Source organism: Pristis pectinata, chromosome 17 (genome assembly GCF_009764475.1).
Source record: "Pristis pectinata isolate sPriPec2 chromosome 17, sPriPec2.1.pri, whole genome shotgun sequence".
NCBI classification, from domain to species: domain Eukaryota; kingdom Metazoa; phylum Chordata; class Chondrichthyes; order Rhinopristiformes; family Pristidae; genus Pristis; species Pristis pectinata.
This window is the reverse complement of record NC_067421.1, coordinates 42,388,373-42,407,471: the sequence shown is the minus strand read 5'-3', so window position 1 is coordinate 42,407,471 and position 19,099 is coordinate 42,388,373. Positions and strand designations below refer to the sequence as shown.

The following is a 19,099-nucleotide window of genomic DNA, read 5'->3' as shown; positions in this document are numbered from 1 at the left end:
CTCTCCTCCCCTACCCCTCTCCCCCTCTCTCCTCCCTTACCCCTCTCCCCCCTCTCCTCCCCTCTCCCCCCCTCTCCTCCCTTACCCCTCTCCCCCCCTCTCCTCCCCTCTCCCCCCCTCTCCTCCCTTACCCCTCTCCCCCCCTCTCCTCCCTTACCCCTCTCCCTCCTCTCCTCCCCTACCCCTCTCTCCCCCTCTCCTCCCCTCTCCCCCCTCTCCTCCCCTACCCCTCTCCCCCCTCTCCTCCCCTACCCCTCTCCCCCCTCTCCTCCCCTACCCCTCTCCCCCCCCGCTCCTCCCCTACCCCTCTCTCCCCCCTCTCCTCCCTTACCCCTCTCCCCCTCTCCTCCCTTACCCCTCTCCCCCCTCTCCTCCCCTACCCCTCTCCCCCCCTCTCCTCCCCTACCCCTCTCCCCCCCGCTCCTCCCCTACCCCTCTCCCCCCCTCTCCTCCCTTACCCCTCTCTCCCCTTCCTCCCCTACCCCTCTCCCCCCTCTCCTCCCCTACCCCTCTCTCCCCCCCTCCTCCCTACCCCTCTCCCCCCCTCTCCTCCCCTACCCCTCTCCCCCCGCTCCTCCCCTACCCCTCTCCCCCCCTCTCCTCCCTTACCCCTCTCTCCCCTTCCTCCCCTACCCCTCTCCCCCCTCTCCTCCCCTACCCCTCTCTCCCCCTCTCCTCCCCTCTCCCCCCTCTCCTCCCCTACCCCTCTCCCCCCCTCTCCTCCCCTACCCCTCTCCCCCCTCTCCTCCCCTACCCCTCTCTCCCCCTCTCCTCCCCTCTCCCCCCTCTCCTCCCCTACCCCTCTCCCCCCCTCTCCTCCCCTACCCCTCTCCCCCCCGCTCCTCCCCTACCCCTCTCTCCCCCCTCTCCTCCCCTACCCCTCTCCCCCCTCTCCTCCCCTACCCCTCTCCCCCCTCTCCTCCCTTACCCCCTCTCCCCCCTCTCCTCCCCTACCCCTCTCCCCCCCGCTCCTCCCCTACCCCTCTCCCCCCTCTCCTCCCCTACCCCTCTCTCCCCCTCTCCTCCCCTCTCTCCCCCTCTCCTCCCCTACCCCTCTCCCCCCCCTCTCCTCCCCTACCCCTCTCCCCCTCCCTCGCCGTCTGGAGTTTCCGCTTCTCGGCACAAAAAGGAGCAGGAAAAAAACACGCGCTTGCGCGATTGCAACAGAGAGGGAGGGAGGGAGGGAGGGAGGGAGGTGGAGAGAGAGCGGGAGGGAGGGAGGGAGGGAGAGGGAGAGCCGGGCTCTACAGAAACAGGCAGCGTCCTTTGTCTCACCGCCACCGGCTCCGACTCTGTGGAACTGCAGCCTTTGTGTAGCAACAGCCTGCAACAGTTGCGCTGACAAGTGGCGCTTCCTTGCCGTTGTATCCAAACTGTATCCAGTGCGGAGAGGGTGTGCGGATACAATAGCGACCCAGGCCTCTCTGGGCAGATAGACGGCTGCTCGACCATGGGAGGAAGCGCCTGATCAGCGCCAGCCGAGGCCGCTCCGCTCCCCCCCAGAGTGTGTGCATGTGTGAGTGTGTGCATGGGGGGAAAATGAGCGTCGGGGCATCGGCGGAGACAGCGAAGAAGCCCGTGGAGATGGCAAGAGAGAAGTATTCTTGCCCCGCCAGCTGCCTGACCACCCCCTGGCCAACTCCCGGCCAACCGTGATCGAGTGACAGGAAAAATCATAACATAATTCCGCCGGAGGAGAGGATGGAGAGCGTGGGGAGATTTGAGTTCAGCAAGAAAGATCTGATCGGGCACGGGGCGTTCGCCGTGGTATTCAAGGGTCGGTGCATCGAGGTAAATGTTGCCCTGGCCCGTTTCACTGGGGGGGATTGCACACAGACGCTGCCTCTGCGGCAGGGCCGCTGGCGTGTCTGCCAGCCTTGTTTATGTTCAGTGTGAGTGCTGGGCTGTTGATGGAGGGGGGCAAGAGTTAGCCAGTGAGTTTTGTACAACCTCCCTGCCGCAGGGAGACAAGTTAGGACAAGCCTCCTTCGTCCCCCTCATTTATTTAAAAGCTCCCAACGGACGGATCATTAATTTTCCTTCAGACTCGCAGAGTCTAAAATGGTTCTTAAACAGGTTCATACAGGTTCTTAGAATGTTCCATCTTCAGACCGATTCTGGTCGGAGTTCTTAATAAACCAGAAGTATAAGTTTTCATGCAGTGATGGAAGTTTAATCATCCAATAATCTCCAGTAAATCCCAAAAGTAATTATTCCTGAATGGATAAGATCAGGTTTAAAGAAATATATAAAAATACAGTTAGTGCAATAATTGCTGTTTTTGTTTCAGAAACATGATTGTGAAGTTGCCATTAAATGCATTAACAAGAAAAACTTAATAAAATCTCAAACACTTCTGGGAAAGGAAATTAAAATATTAAAGGTAAGAGCATTACTTCACTTGACATTTCTCATTTAACCAGCTTTGACTGGCTCGGAGGTGCAAAGATCTGGAATTGGTAGATGTTGAGGTTTTTTAAACCCTGCGGTTTTACCACGACGAGTTAATGTTTCCTATTTTTCAGGAACTGAAGCATGACAATATCGTGGCACTCTATGACTTTCAGGTAACAATGTTATACTGGTTCAAAAGTTGGACCCTGGAAATCTGATATAAAAACAGAAAATGCTCAGAAGTATTAAGCAACTCAGACAGCATCTGCAGAGAGAGAAACAGAGCTAAGGTTTCAAATTGGTGAAATATTTCATAAGAACCAGCATTTTCTGGTTTTATATTTATAATGGGGTTTTCCATCAATATTATGCATGTTCTTTTAGTTATTTTAAGCTATTTTGCTCATTAAAGAAGTGTCCTACATCTACAGATTAATTTTGAATTTATTCTACAGGATAAACGGTTAATATACCCGTATATTAATCCATGTTAAACCTATATTGAGAAATAAGTGCAGAGGTGTGATGGTTTACAAGTGGAATGACTGAGAGTGTATGTTTTACAGTGGGAAGGATTGGCCCTTCCAATCTGATCAGTGGGAACATTTACCTCTGGCCCTGGAGTTGTCCTACTCTACCTCATGGGCTTAGTTTTATGAGGATTGTCCCTAGTCTTATTGGAAATGAGCTGCCCCTGGGTCTGGGGAGCTGGGCTTCTGCCCCTGGGTCTGGGGAGCTGGGCTTCTGTCCCTGGGTCTGGGCTTCTGTCCCTGGGTCTGGGGAGCTGGGCTTCTGTCCCTGGGTCTGGGCTTCTGCCCCTGGGTCTGGGGAGCTGGGCATCTGCTCCTGGGTCTGGGCTTCTGCCCCTGGGTCTGGGGAGCTGGGCTTCTGCCCCTGGGTCTGGGCATCTGCCCCTGGGTCTGGGGAGCTGGGCATCTGCCCCTGGGTCTGGGCTTCTGCCCCTGGGTCTGGGGAGCTGGGCATCTGCTCCTGGGTCTGGGCTTCTGCCCCTGGGTCTGGGGAGCTGGGCTTCTGCCCCTGGGTCTGGGCATCTGCCCCTGGGTCTGGGCTTCTGCCCCTGGGTCTGGGGAGCTGGGCATCTGCCCCTGGGTCTGGGCTTCTGCCCCTGGGTCTGGGGAGCTGGGCATCTGCCCCTGGGTCTGGGTTTCTGCCCCTGGGTCTGGGGAGCTGGGCTTCTGCCCCTGGGTCTGGGCTTCTGCCCCTGGGTCTGGGGAGCTGGGCATCTGCCCCGGGTCTGGGCTTCTGCCCCTGGGTCTGGGGAGCTGGGCTTCTGCCCCTGGGTCTGGGCTTCTGCCCCTTGGTCTGGGGAGCTGGGCATCTGCACCTGGGTCTGGGCTTCTGCCCCTGGGTCTGGGGAGCTGGGCTTCTGCCCCTGGGTCTGGGCATCTGCCCCTGGGTTTGGGGAGCTGGGCATCTGCCCCGGGTCTGGGCTTCTGCCCCTGGGTCTGGGCATCTGTCCCTGGGTCTGGGCATCTGCCCCTGGGTCTGGGGAGCTGGGCTTCTGCCCCTGGGTCTGGACATCTGTCCCTGGGTCTGGGCTTCTGCCCCTGGGTCTGGGCATCTGTCCCTGGGTCTGGGCTTCTGCCCCTGGGTCTGGGCATCTGCCCCGGGTCTGGGCATCTGCCCCTGGGTCTGGGCTTCTGCCCCTGGCTCTGGGCATCTGCCCCGGGTCTGGGCTTCTGCCCCTGGGTCTAGGGAGCTGGGCTTCTGCCCCTGGGTCTGGGGAGCTGGGCTTCTGCCCCTGGGTCTGGGCATCTGTCCCTGGGTCTGGGCATCTGCCCCTGGGTCTGGGGAGCTGGGCTTCTGCCCCTGGGTCTGGGCATCTGTCCCTGGGTCTGGGCTTCTGCCCCTGGGTCTGGGCATCTGCCCCGGGTCTGGGCTTCTGCCCCTGGCTCTGGGCTTCTGCCCCTGGGTCTAGGGAGCTGGGCTTCTGCCCCTGGGTCTGGGCATCTGCCCCGGGTCTGGGCATCTGCCCCTGGGTCTGGGCATCTGCCCCGGGTCTGGGCATCTGCCCCTGGGTCTGGGCTTCTGCCCCTGGGTCTAGGGAGCTGGGCATCTGCCCCTGGGTCTGGGCTTCTGCCCCTGGCTCTGGGCTTCTGCCCCTGGGTCTGGGGAGCTGGGCTTCTGCCCCTGGGTCTGGGCTTCTGCCCCTGGGTCTGGGGAGCTGGGCATCTGCCCCTGGGTCTGGGGAGCTGGGCTTCTGCCCCTGGGTCTGGGCTTCTGTCCCTGGGTCTGGGGAGCTGGGCATCTGCCCCTGGGTCTGGGCATCTGTCCCTGGGTCTGGGGAGCTGGGCATCTGCCCCTGGGTCTGGGCATCTGTCCCTGGGTCTGGGGAGCTGGGCTTCTGTCCCTGGGTCTGGGGAGCTGGGCATCTGCCCCGGGTCTGGGCATCTGCCCCTGGGTCTGGGCTTCTGCCCCTGGCTCTGGGCTTCTGCCCCTGGGTCTAGGGAGCTGGGCTTCTGCCCCTGGGTCTGGGGAGCTGGGCTTCTGCCCCTGGGTCTGGGCTTCTGCCCCTGGGTCTAGGGAGCTGGGCTTCTGCCCCTGGGTCTGGGGAGCTGGGCTTCTGCCCCTGGGTCTGGGCTTCTGCCCCTGGGTCTGGGCATCTGTCCCACTGCCTCCTGCAGTTTGGCCGCAGCTGAGTACCGCGCATGCGCGCCGGCCGGACAGCTGATGGGTTTTGTTGACACTCGCCCTTGCTCCGGAGGAGCTGTAGTGCGCCTGCGCCGCGCCTGCAGCTTCGCCCGCTGTGGCCGCTGGGAACTGTAGTCCGACTCCTTCCGGCTCCGGCAGAAGCGGCTCCCCCACGGACTACAGCTCCCAGGCACCAGTGCGCGGCAGCCGCTGCCCGTACGTAAGATAGGCTGTTGCACGCAGCGCTGGGGCTGATTGGGCAGAGCGGGCTCTCCTTATGTGACATTACAGCAAACATGACTAATGTTACCCATTGCAGGAGCTCTGGGCAATGCACAGTGCAGCACCAAAAATAACCCAGCCTGCATAGGTTGCTGGTGACCAGCTGAACAAGGATAAGGCTACTTTCATCATATTTCTTTTTGAAACTGTCCCAAGTCAGGGGGGAGTATTATGAACAGACTCAGGGAAGGCTGGAACACTCAGCAGCAATGGTGGGGGGGTAACACAGTCGGCGCTTTGAGCCAGAGACCCTTCATCAGACTGGGAAGGCGAGGGGACACACATCATGGAGTCATACAGCATGCAAACAGGGCTCAGCCCAACTCCTCCATGCCAGCTGTGTGTTGCCCGGCGACTTAGAATTCTGGAACGGTCCCCTAGTACGATACGATGGACCTCTTGACCTCACAATCTACCTCGTCGTGGCCCTTGCACCTTATTGTCTGCCTGCACTGCACTTTCTCTGTTACTCTAACACTTGAGTCTACATTCTGTTATTGTTTTCCCTCGTACTTCCTCAATGCACTGATGTGATGAAATGATCTGTGTGGATGGCAGGCAGAACAAAGTTTCTCTCTGTGCCTCGGTACACGTGACAGTAATAAACCAATTTACCAATTTGGTCCCTCTGCCCACGTTTGGCCCATGGCCCTCTAAATCTCTCCCATCCATGGACTTATCTAGATGGCTTTTAAATGTCGCTAATGTGCCCGCCTCAACCACTATTTCTGGCAGCTCATTGCAAATACACACCACCCTTTGTGTAAAGAAGCTGCCCCTGATGTCCCTTTTAAATCTCTTGCGTCTGATCTGAAACCTATGCCCCCTTGTTTTTAGCTCCCCCTCCCTGGGAAAAAGACTGTGTGCTTTCACCCTGTCTATGCCCCTCATGACCTTCTATAGTCCTGGTCTATGCAACCTCTCCTTGTAACTCAGGCCCGCAAGTCCAGGCAACATCCTGGTAAATCTTTTCTGCACTCTTTCTAATTTAGTAACATCTTTCCTATAACAGGGTGACCAAACTGTACACAATACTCCAAAAGCAATCTCACCAACACCTCACCACTTGCTTTAAATGGCAGAGGGGGAAACATAGAACAGTACAGCACGGGAACAGGCCCTTCAGCCCACGATGTTGTGCCAAACTAATTAGACCAGTAATTAAAAGCCTAACTAAACTGCCTGCACAATGTCCATTCTCTGCACATTCATGTTCCTATCCAAGAGACTCAAACCCCTCTGTCGTATCTGCCTCCACCACCACCCCTGGCACCCCTTTCCAGGCACTCACCACTCTCTGTGTAAAATAACTTGCCCTGCACATCTCCTTTGAACATACCCCTTCTCACCTTAAGTACACGCCCTCTAGGGCAGGGTTGGAGAAAACCTATGGCAGGATCCAGTCCAAAGTTGGCAAGGTAACAAGTTACTTTAAAAACTGGCAGTTGGAGACGGGAAAAAAAATGAATGCATTGAATCAGGGGTACAGTCATAACTCACACAGCAGGGAAACAGGCCCTTCGGCCCAACTGGTCCATGCCGACCAAGATGTCCATCTAAACTAATCCCATTTGCCCACGTTTGGCCCATATCCCTCTAACATTTCCCATCCATGTCCCCGTCCAAGTACCTTTTAAATGTTTTTAATGTACCTGCTTCAACCACTTCCTCTGGCAGCTCATTCCATATATGGACCACCATCCAGGTGAAAAAGTTACCCCTCAGGTTCCTATTAAATCTCTCCCCTCTCACCTCATCCACTTTATCATGATTTTGTACAGTATACCTAAGTCTATCCTAATACATTCATCCTATCTCTGTCCCTCATGATTTTATATACCAGTCACATCAGTAGCGCGAGAAGTGGTTACCTAAAATTGTTCACTTCAGTATTAAGTGTTGAGGGCTGTGCTGTGTCCAGATGGAAGGTGAACTGTTCCGTCAGCTGATGTTCAGCATTGTGAGGCCAATGTTGGGTGTTGAAGACAGAGAGGTCAGAGTGGGGGTGGGACAGAGAATTAAAACGACAGAATGTCAGCATTGCCGTGGCGCTCTGAGACAAAAGTGTTCTCCAAAGCAACAAACAATCTGCTGGAGGAACTCAGCGGGTCGAGCAGCATCTGTGGTGGGGGGGTGGGGGGCGCGGAGGAATTGTTGACGTTTTGGTTAAGGGTTTCGACCCAAAACGTCGACTGTCAACTTCCACAGATGCTGCTTGACCTGCCGAGTTCTTACAGCAGATTGTGTGTTGCCCCATAATTTCAGCATCTGCAGTCTCCTGTGTCTCCAGTATTCTTCAAAGCATCTGTTCATGTGAGTTTCTCCAGTGAGAGTGCGGAACCCACTCCCATAGCTTGAGGCAAATAGCATTGGTATTCTTAAGGGAAAGCTGCATAAACACACAAGGGATACAGCAGGAGAATATGCTAACAGGAAGAAAAGAAAAAGTTGCATGTTTGTTCCTCATTTCCCTAATTCCAAACATCCTCAGTCACTGCAGCAAGTGCTTTTGAATTGTAGCAATTCAACTGGTGAGGGTAAGGAAAGCAGTACATAGAACATCACAGCAGGGGAACAGGCCCTTCGGCCCACCATGTCTGTGCCAACCTTGATGCCAAATTAAACTAATCCTATCTGCCTGCACACAATCCCTGTCTCTCCATTCCCTGCATGTTCATGTGCCTGTCTAAATGCCTCCTAAATGCCACTATTGCCTCCTCTTCCACCCCCACCCCTGGCAGCCCGTTCCAGGCACCCACCACTCTCTGTGTAAATAAACTTTTACAACAAATCCTTACAACATTTAAAATGTATCTGAGTGAGCACTTGAATTGCCAAGGGATGGAGGTTTACAAACCAAGTGCTGGTAAATGGGACTAGTGTGGATGGGTGTCGATGGTCAGTGTGGGAGAGATATCCGAAGGGCCAATTCCCTGCTGTTTGACTCTATGACTCTAGAAGACATTAGGGACAACCTTGTCTGCAAAGCAAAATGTGGCAGATGCTGGAAATCTAAAACAAAATAATTTCTAGAAATTTTCAGAAATTACTTAGTTCGGCACAACATTGTGGGCCGAAGGTCCTGTTCCTGTGCTGTACTGTTCTATGTTCAAAATCAGAAAATGCTGGAAACATTCAGTGGGCCAGGCAGCATCTATGGAGGGAGAAACACAGTTAAAATTACATTTCTGGTCAAAGACCCTTCATAACAACTGAGGAAGTCAGAAAACGGGTGTTTTAAGTTGCAGGGAGGGAGATGGGTAGACTGAAGATTAAAGTTCAAAGTCGAGTTTATTGTCATCTGCACAACTCCATGTGTGCACAGGTGCAACGAAAAACTCACTTGTAGCAGCCCCACAGGCACAAAGCATCAGATAAGCAGCATTCACAAGAAAACCACAAATTAAACAAAATTTTTACAAGAAAGAGCACAATTAGAACAAAAAAAGTACAAAGTCCATTTTAGTGCAAAGTGGTGATAGTGTTGCTAAGCTGTAGTGATTAGGGCTGTACTGGTTGGTTCAAGAACCAAATGGTTGCTGTTCCTGAACCTGGTGGTGTGGGACTTCAGGTTTCTGTACCTCCTGCCCAATGGGAGCTGTGAGAAGATGGCACGGCCCAGATAGTGGGGATCTTTGATGATGGATGTTGCCTTCTTGAAGCTGCTCCACCTGTAGATACTATAAAATTTAATAAACCGTAGAATCAAAGATATGACTGTAATGGTGTGGAGATCAAGTTGTTGAGGTATTGGAATTGGTTTATTATTGTCACTTGTACCAAAGTACGGTGAAAAACTTGTCTTGCACACCAATCATACAGGTCAATTCATTACACAGTGCATTAGAACATAGAACAATTACAGCACAATTCAGGCCTTTTGGCCCACAAAGCTGTGCCGAACATGTCCCTACCCTAGAAATTACTAGGCTTACCCGTAGCCCTCTATTTCACTCAGCTCCACATACCTATCTAACAGTCTCTTGAAAGACCCTATCGTATCAGCCTCCACCACCATTTCCAGCAGCCCATTCCACACACTCACCACTCTGAGTAAGAAACTTACCCCTGACATCTCCTCTATATCTACTCGCCAGCACCTTAAACCTATGTCCTCTTGTGGTCACCAATTCAGCCCTGGGGAGAAGCCTCTGACTACCTACCCTATCAATACCTCTCATCATCTTATACACCTCTATCAGGTCCCCCCTCATCCTCCGTCTCTCCAAGGAGAAAAGTCCAAGTTCCCTCAACCTGCTTTCATAAGGCATGCTCCGCATTCCAGGCAGCATACTTGTAAATCTCCTCTGCACCCTTTCTATGGCTTCCACATCTTTCCTGTAGTGAGGCGACCAGAACTGAGCACAGTACTCCAAGTGGGGTCTGACCAGGGACCTATATAGCTGCAACAATACCTCCCGGCTCCTAAATTCAGTTCCCCGATTGATGAAGGACAATACACCATATGCCTTCTTAACCACAGAGTCAACCTGCGCCACCACTTTGAGTGTCCTATGGACTCGGACCCCAAGATCCCTCTGATCCTCCACCCTGCCAAGAGTCCTACCATTAAGACTATATTCCACCAACATATTTGACCTACCAAAATGAACCACTTCACTCTTATCTGGGTTGAACTGCATCTGCCACTTCTCAGCCCAACTCTGCATCCTATCTATATCCCTCTGTAACCTCTGGCAGCCCTCCAAACTATCCACAACACCCCCAACCTTCATGTCATCCGCAAATTTACTAACCCACCCCTCCACTTCCTCATCCAGGTAGTACCGCATTGAGGTAGTACAAGGTAAAAACAATAACAGCATGCAGAGTAAAGTGTCACAGCTACAGGGAAATGCATTGCAGGTAGACAATAAGGTGCAAGGTCATACAAGGTAGATTGTGAGGTCAAGAGTCCATCTCATCACATAAGGTGACACATGCTCTCTGTGGAAAGTTAATGTTTCTAGTCAAAGACTCTTCATCAGGATCTTTGACCACCTTGGGGGGGGGACAGAGAATTCCAGAGACTCACTACCCGCTGAGAGAAGACATTTCGATGCATCTCAGTTTTACATGACTGACCCTTACTTTGTAGCTGTGTCCCCTTGTTCGTGACACTCCCAGTGGTGAAATCACCTCAACAACTACCCATTCAATCTCCCTTAGGGTCGTATATGTTCGAATAGGGTCACCCCTCATTCTTCTAAACTCTATGAACTAAACCGTCTTGCCTCTCTTGACAGGACAACCTTCCCACCCCAACATCTGCAGTTTTTTGATCTTCACAGTGTTACCTGTGGCATCCAGTTAACAAATGAATGAGGGAAGTTAGAGAGAGAAACAATCCATTATTTTATAGTTTCAAGGTCACCATTGCTGGTACTGATTTTTATTTCCAGATCTATTTATTTATTGATATTAAATTCCTAAGCAACAGTGCTGGAATTTGAACTCATGTAATGTGTCTGGGATCAGTCTGGGTAACTGGTCCAGAAACACAAGCACTACACCGGCCCACCCATGATGAAGTTAGTCAGCATTTCGGGTAAAGACCCTGCACAGGGTCTTGACCCAAATTGTCGACCATCCCTTTGCCTCCACAGATGCTGCTCGACCCACTGAGTTCCTCTGGCAGTTTGTTTTTTGCTCCAGATTCCAGCATCATGAAGTCAGGTGGAATTCAGCAAACGGTGATCAATGTAAACACATACGAGCCTGGGGAGTTTATTGCTCTATCTGTTTCTTATACAAATCAATACCTGCAAGAACGGTCGATTTCATGATAGTTTTAATGGAGCAACTTTAATGCTGTAGCTAACGGCAGCCACAAGTTGTTAGTCTGCCTGAGTTCCTGTGTTTGACTATCGCTGCCTCTGTGCCGTGTTTAGTACACACTGCAGATTAATTGAGGGGATGAAAGGATTGTTACTTAATTGAAAACCCCACCTAGTATTTGGTGCCTGCTCCATTAATAGATTTAAACCAGGCTTATATGGAGAATGTGAGAATGCTCACACTTGGCGGGGTGTATTGGAGCAGTTTAAAGGGGTGATTTGATCTGGGCATTGGAAGTTACAGGGGTTTAGGGAGATTAGATAGAAGCCGAGTGTTGGGAGCTCTAGGATAGCAGTACGGTAACACTTGCATCTGCACAGTGCCCTTAACTGGAAGGCACCCCAGGCACTTCACAAGACCAATATCAGATAAACCCGGGCCAAGTGCGGTGTGGTGGCAAAGCAATAGGTCCAGTTTGAGCCTCCTCATCAAAGGAAGGATCCCTTTTCACTTAGAGCTGGAACAGTAAAATTTACCAAATTGATTCATGGGGTGTGGCAATTGTCTTATACATAAAGAATCATGGAGTCATAGAGAGGTACAGCAAGAAACAGGCTCATCAGCCCATCGAGTCCATTGACCACCCATTTACATTAGCCTTGCATTAATCCCATTGTTCTACCCCACTGTGATAAGGCTATTGAATGGTTCCCTTATACGATGAGATGGACTCTGACCTCACGATCTACCTTGTTGTGACCTTGCACTTTATTGCACTGCACTTTCTCTGTAGCTGTGACACTTTACTCTGTACTGTTATTGTTTTTACCTGTACTACATCAATGCACTCAGTACTAACTCAATGTAACTGCACTGTGTAATGAATTGACCTGTACGATCAGTATGCAAGTTTTTCACTGTACCACAGTACAAGTGACAATAATAAACCAATACCAATATTCTCTCCACATTTTCATCAAGTTGCCCCAGGTTCTACCCCTCACCCACACACTCGGGGCAAGTGACAACTGCCAATTAACCTACCAACCCATACGTCTTTAGGATGTGGGAGGAAACCGGAGCACCCGGTGGAAACCCATGCAGATATGGGGAGAACGTGCAGACTCCACACAGACAGCACCCGAGGTCAGGATTGAACCCGGGTCTCTGAAGCAACAAAATTACAAAGATTAAGCAACTGGCCCTTGGCTGTCTGGAGTTTAAGAGGATAAGAGGTAATCTCATTAAGACACATAAGGTCTTCAGGAAGCTTGGAAGGGTGAAAACTGAGAGAATGAGTCAGAATCAGAATCATGTTTATTATCACTGACTTATATGGCATGAAGTTTGTTGTTTTGCAGTAGCAGTACAGTCCTGTAGGAAGTCTAAAGCTAAGGGGCATGATTCCAGAATAACGTTCAGCCACATGATGGGAAGAAGTTTCCTCACCTGGGCTTTGAGTCTTTGGAACCTTCTATCAAGGAGTGTTGTGGAGGTGCAGTCACTGATCATTTTCAAGGTTGAGACATTGAGTTTTGGACCGTTTGGAAGTCAAGGGTTATGGGGGATTGGGTGGGGAACTGTGGTTGATACAAATGAGTGTCAGCCATGTTATGGCCAACTGCTCCCCCCATTTCTTGTGTTGTTATACGAGGAGGGCAGAGGTCATTAAGGACTGATTATCATTTCATTATTTGATGATATCTTTATGTGGGCAAGGAGTTTTATTGCACCCTGCTGTATATGACAATAAACTGATCTGAATCTGTATTGGGTAGTAACAAGTTTGGAGATGTCCAGAAATTAGTGCGGTTCTCACCCATTGTTCTCCTCATATGCCTCACATTCAATATTAGAATATTTGTAACCAAAGTAAAATGTCCCATATTGTTCTTTAACAAAACCCTGTCCACCTTGTCAAGTCCCCTGAGGATGTTGTATATCTCAGTGAGATGACCCCTCATTCTTCTACACTCCAAGTGTATCGACCCGACTTGCTTAACCTTTCCTCATGGGACAACAGAGTGGACAAACTCATTTCAATACAGTCTTCACACCTATTGGGTGGGGTTGACAAATTGCATTCGGACGGGTCTCGTCAGAGCCCCTCCCAGGGCTGACCATACGGGTGGCATGGTTAGCTCCCTTGGTTGGCCATGCATTTTCAGAGACCTTCCAAATGCTGGTTCTCCACCTGTCACTGGAGTGGGAACCGAGTATTTCGCTGACAACTCGGTGAGGAAAATCTCCCCGGCAGGCTGTGTCACTCAGTGCCTGCACAGGCAAACTGCAATGAGGAATCAAAGCCTTTGAATCACTATCTGATGTGATTTCAGAGTTTCTTTCCCAATGACAAAAGTCAAAATCAAAGTCGAGTTTATTGTCCGATGCACAAGTCCATGTGTGCACAGGTGCAATGAAAAACTTACTTGCAGCAGCATCACAGGCACAGAGCATCAGATTAGCAGCATTCAGAAGAAAAACACAAGTTTAACATACATTATACACAGTTTGTACAAGAAAGGACACAATTAGAACACAAAAAAAATCCATTGTAGTGCAAAGTTGTCAAAGTGTTGCTAAACTGTAGTGATTAGGGTTGTGCCGGTTGGTTCAAGGATCGAATGGTTGAAGGGAAGTAGCTGTTCCTGAACCTGGTGGTGTGGGACTTCAGGCTTCTGTACCTCCTGCCCGATGGTAGCTGCGAGAAGATGGCATGGCCCAGATGGTGGGGATCTTTGATGATATATGCTGCCTTCCTGAGACAGTGCCTCCTGTAGATACCACCGATGGTGAGGAGGGATGTGCCCGTGATGTATTCAGCTGAGTCCACTACTCTCTGCAGCTTCTTACGTTCCTGTGTGTACTGAGTTATCAGGAGCAGTGCCACAGTTCACCTTAAAACCTATTTGAAAGAAAGGTGAATCAATATATACCAATTATGCAGTCCTTGCACAAATTCTCATTGATCTACTCTGGTTCCCAGTCCAGCAACACTAACGCTTAAAATTCCTATCCTTGTTTTCCTGTTTCTCCCTGGCCTCATCCCTCTTTCTCCCTGCAATCTCTTCCAGTAGTCCAGCTCTCTCAGATCTCTGTGCTTCTCCAGTTCTGGCCTCTCATACGTTCCCAGGTTTAATCCCTCCACTATTGACAGCCCTGCTTTAAGCTGCCTCAGCTCCTGCCTGTGCTGGAATTCCTTCTGTAGGCCTCGCTGCCTCCCTCTCTTCATCTGTGAACAAGCTCTTGGTCACCTGTCCTTGTGTGGCTTGATAGCAGATTTTGTTTGGTAATCACTCCTGTGAAATGTCTCGGGATGTTTTTCCCAGCTTAAATACAGTTGACAAAAATAGACTGTTGTTGTGGTTTATGAACCTTTATAACACAGTGCAGAAAATGGCCCTTGTTCAAAATTGGTGCTCGAAGAGGCGTTGAGCTATTGGCCATTTCCTAAAACTTGTGATTCACCTACTGAAAGAGAAGAATAAGCTTCAAGGAACACTCTGAGTTTAGAACTGGGACCTTTAACTTAATAGAACCATATTGTAAATGGAATGTAGTTGGCATGTGTGTGCAGTGAATTTCTGTTTTAGTTTGTTCTCATTTCAGCAGGTCTAAGACGTGATGATGTTGGCAACTGTCTGTGGTGTATATCCCCTAGGGAAGGCTTACAGTTCTTCAGATCTGAATGATTTATCAAAGACATTGCAAATTATTGCCTCCATATCCACAGGAACTGTTTTCGATTAGATTTTAAGCTGTAATCAGTTGTTTTTCCTGACCACTCCTCCGTTAAGTACCATTGAAAGATTAGAGATGTTTGATGTTTTATTTGCTTAGTCTTGACTTGTGTTCTTTCCATATTTCCTTATGATATTGAAGGAGACCATTCTGGCCCGTTCTTTGTGCCAGCTCACAGAGTAATCTAGTTCCCCACTGATTTTCCGACACGCCCCACATTCCTATAAACTCCCTCCAAGTTACACCCCTCACCTACACACGAGAGACAACTTACAGCAGCCAGTGAACCTCCAATGTACATGTCTTTGGGATGTGGGAGGAAACCGCAGCACCCGGAAGAAACCCACACAGTCACAGGGAGAACGTGCAAACTCCACACAGACAGCGCCGGAGGTTGGGATTGTTGGAACTGTGAAGCAGCAGCTGTACTCACTGAACCGCTTTGCCACCGGCTCTCGTTCCCACTCCCTACCCTCTCACAGTTGCTCCTCTCTGAGTTGAGCTGTTTGAAAATGGTGTGAGAGAATGGAGGTTGGGGCGTTGGTGTGCTCGGATCACGGTAGGTTGGTGGGGAGGAGGGTGGGGTGGTGGCTGCCACTCACGGATAAGGTACGTTCCCAGGTTTCAGTCAGTCTGTCAGACTTCTCCATTGTTAGGTGTTCTCTGACCCATCTGTGAACTTCCCTGGGGCAGGGTAAGCAATGTGAGCCTGGTTCGTGTTGTCCTCCTACTACTCAGCAACACTAAACATGCAGTAAACCTGTCACTGCCTTGGCTCTGTGCCCACTCACTGACCACTGCTGTGGCTTTGTGCCCACTGACTGACCACTGTGCCCACTCACTGACCACTGCCATGGTCCTGTGCCCAGTGACTGACCACTGTGCCCACTGACTGACCACTGCCATGGCTCTGTGCCCACTGACTGACCACTGCCGTGGCCCTGTGCCCACTGACTGACCACTGTGCCCACTCACTGCCCACTGCCATGGCTCTGTGCCCACCGACTGACCACTGCTGTGGCCCTGTGCCCACTGACTGACCACTGCCTTGGCCCTATGTCCATTGACTGACCATTGCCTTGGGCCTGTGCCCATTGACTGCCCACTGTGCCCACTGACTGACCACTGCCTTCAAATTAAGCAAAGCCTTGTTTGTTAAAATTCTGTTGGTTTTCCGATCTCTTTGGGGCAGCTTCTCACACCTCTCTCCAGTCCTCTGAAATCTTGTATCCCCCAACTGATCATTCCCCAGTTCCCATCACTCCACCACTGGCAGCCTTGTCTTTATCTGCGTCAGCCCCGAGCTGTGGAATGCCCTCAGTAAAACCCTCTGCATCTTGCTTGTCTCTCCACTTCAGGCATGCACTTTTGCCTCTTGCTGAAGGTTGTGCCTCCATTTCCCACTGGACACAAGCGTCCATGCTGACATTCGAGTGTAGTACAGGGGTAGTGCTGCACAGTTGGATTGGCTGTTAAACGCAGGTCCTGACTGCCTCTTGAGTGGAAGTAAAGCATCTCACAGCTCTACTTTGGTGAAGGACAAGGGAGTTCTTCTGTGTGTCCTGGGACCAATATTTATCCTTCAGTCAAACAGAGCCGTGAACCATCCTCACTCGGAAGTATCTCGCCGTTCCTTCATGGTCAGTGGGTCTGAATCCTGCAACTCCCTCCCCAACAGTACTGTGGGAGCACCTTCACCAGAAGGACTGCAGCGGTTCAAGAAGGTGACTCACTCTCACCTTCTCAGGGGCAGTGAGGGATGGGCAATACATTACAAATCTGGAAAATGAATATTGTAAAAAAAAGTAGATTATCTGTTTGTTACCAGATTGCTATATGTGGGATCTTGCTTTGTGGAAACCCAGCCATTGCGTTTCCTACTTTACAACGGTGACTACACTTGAAAATAAGCTCATTGGCCGGAAAGTGTTTTGGGACATCATGCAGTTGTAAAAGGTGCTATAGTAACACAAATCACTTTCTCCTCATCCTTGACAAACCTGCTTCTTATAATTAAGCATTTGGGTCACGAATATCTTTCTTAAGTGGCTCCATGTTAGACTTTGTCTGACAAAGCTCAGATGCCAAGGGATGCTGAAGGAGCTTAAAGCATCGAAGAAATGGTTGTTATTAGCTGTTAACGTCTGGGTGTTGGCAGAGAGGGGATTACATTAGGTTTATTGTCATATGCACCAGCGTGCAATTTCTTGCTTGTGTGAAGCTCACAGAGTAAACAGTGCACATGGTGATAATAGATACAAAAATAGAGACAGCAACGAGTGCAAAACAGCAGAATGGTGCAAAGATTGTCATGTAATCTGAAGTAGTGCAGTAGAAAGAAGGGGTGGCTAAGGATATTTCTGCTTGCCTTGTTTGCTTCAGTGTCCTATGACACAGCTACTGACAGACAGACACACTCAAACAACCACTGTTTGCGTTACACAGCTCCAGTCCTGAAATAGTTCTTCTGTGAATGTGCCAGTTGTCATGAGGTCTCCTGACCTCGCAGAATGAGTCAGGTTCACGGTCTGACCATGTCTCAAAGAGATCTCCAACCAATGGGGCCCTTTCTTCTGCTGAGGGGAAGCGAGGAATTTCATTCCGTCCTGCTGTATATGGTAATAAACTCATCCGGATCTTCAGTGCACAGCAAGATCCCACAGGCTGATCCATGCGAAAGAACATAGAACAGTACAGCACAGGAACAGGCCTTCAGCCCACAATGTTGTGCCAAACTGATTAAGTCAATGACACCTAATCCCTTCTGCCTGCACATGGTCCGTATCCCCCCCCCATTCCCTGCATATCCATGCGCCTATCTAAGGGCCTCTTAAATGCCTCTATCATGTCTACCTCCACCACCACCCCTGGCAGCACATTCCAGGCACCCACCGCTCTCTGTGTAAAAAACTTGCCCCCGCACATCTCCTTTGAACTTTCTTCCTCTCACCTTAAATGCATGTCCTTTAGTATTAGTTATTTCCACCCTGGGGAAAAGATACCGGCTGTCTACTCTGTCTGTTCCCCTCATAATACTATAAACTTCTATCGGATCTCCTCTCAGCCTCCGATGCTCCAGAGAAAACAACCCAAGTTTGTCCAACCTCTCCTCATAGCACATGCCCTCTAATCCAGGCAGTGTCCTGGTGAACCTCTTTTGCACCCTCTCCAAAGCTTCCACATCCTTTGTTAGATTGAGGATTAAATGATAGGTCTGGACAACTAGGGCGAGCAGCCCCTGTTATTTTTGGCAGTAATGCTGTGGCACTTTGTGCATCCAGTCAGAGCTCCACTGTAAAGTCTCCTGGGAAGGCAGTGTGGCACTCCCTCAGCCCTGCACCCCTGTGCCAGAGATCAGGTCCCACCTTCACATCCCCAGGCGGGACGTGAACCTGCGGCCCTGTGAGTCCGGGTGCTGCCAGCTGGGCCCCAGCTGTCTGCTACCGGGAGGGGCCGGGCACCGACTCAGGACTGTGTGTGGACATTTGGGCTGCTCTCCCCAATCTGTGGTGTCTGAGTCCCTCACAAGCCGTGATTCCCTGAGCAGAGGAAGTGGCTCAGCCGCTGCAAACAATGCAGCGGGCAGGCAAGGAGCCAAGCTGCGATTGGCTGCTGTGTGCAGCTTGTCAACCGTTGCTGGCTGGCGGCAGAGAGAACCTCTCCTCCCCCAGCTTTTAACCCCTTCCTCTCCCGTGTTCGCTTGGCAGTGTGAGATTCCAGGAGTCTGCACTGGGATCAGAGCTCAGCTCCCGGGACAGTTTGGAGCTCAGGCTGTGTGTGAAACCCTTACAGCAAACAGAATTGAATAGTTGTAGAGTCATACAGCACAGAACCAGGCCCTTCGGCCCAACCTGTCCATGCCGACCAGGCTAAGCTAGTCCCATTTGCCGGGGTTTGGCCTATACCCCTTGAAACCTTTTGAAACCTGCTACTCCCCTGTTTCACCCCAACGTCTGACCTCCGCCCTATTTCAACTGTTTGAAAGTCTGTCAGCTGTTTCAATATACGACCCAATTGGCATGATCTCCCAAAGAACGAATCTGTCCCTGACTCGCAATATCAAGTCAGGGGTAAGGTTTTCTTTACACAGAGCGTGGTGGGTGTGTGGAATGCACTGCCGGCAGAGGTTGTGGGGGCAGATACATTAGGGACATTTAAGAGACTCTTAGATAGACACATGAATGATAGAGAAATGGAGGGCTATGTGGGAGGGAAGGGTTAGGTAGATCTCAGAGCAGGATAAAATGTCAGC

General features: G+C 50.9%; 1 protein-coding gene across 1 annotated transcript in view; it reads left to right on the top strand.

Moving 5' to 3' along the window:
* The first annotated feature begins 1,242 nt into the window (after window positions 1–1,242).
* ulk1b (unc-51 like autophagy activating kinase 1) overlaps window positions 1,243–19,099 on the top strand; it is a 101,347-nt gene continuing 83,490 nt past the window's right edge. The window contains 3 exon segments of the mRNA XM_052032212.1: window positions 1,243–1,791; window positions 2,291–2,383; window positions 2,526–2,567. Of these exon segments, the coding sequence (XP_051888172.1) occupies window positions 1,702–1,791; window positions 2,291–2,383; window positions 2,526–2,567 (225 nt within the window). The 5' untranslated portion in view covers window positions 1,243–1,701.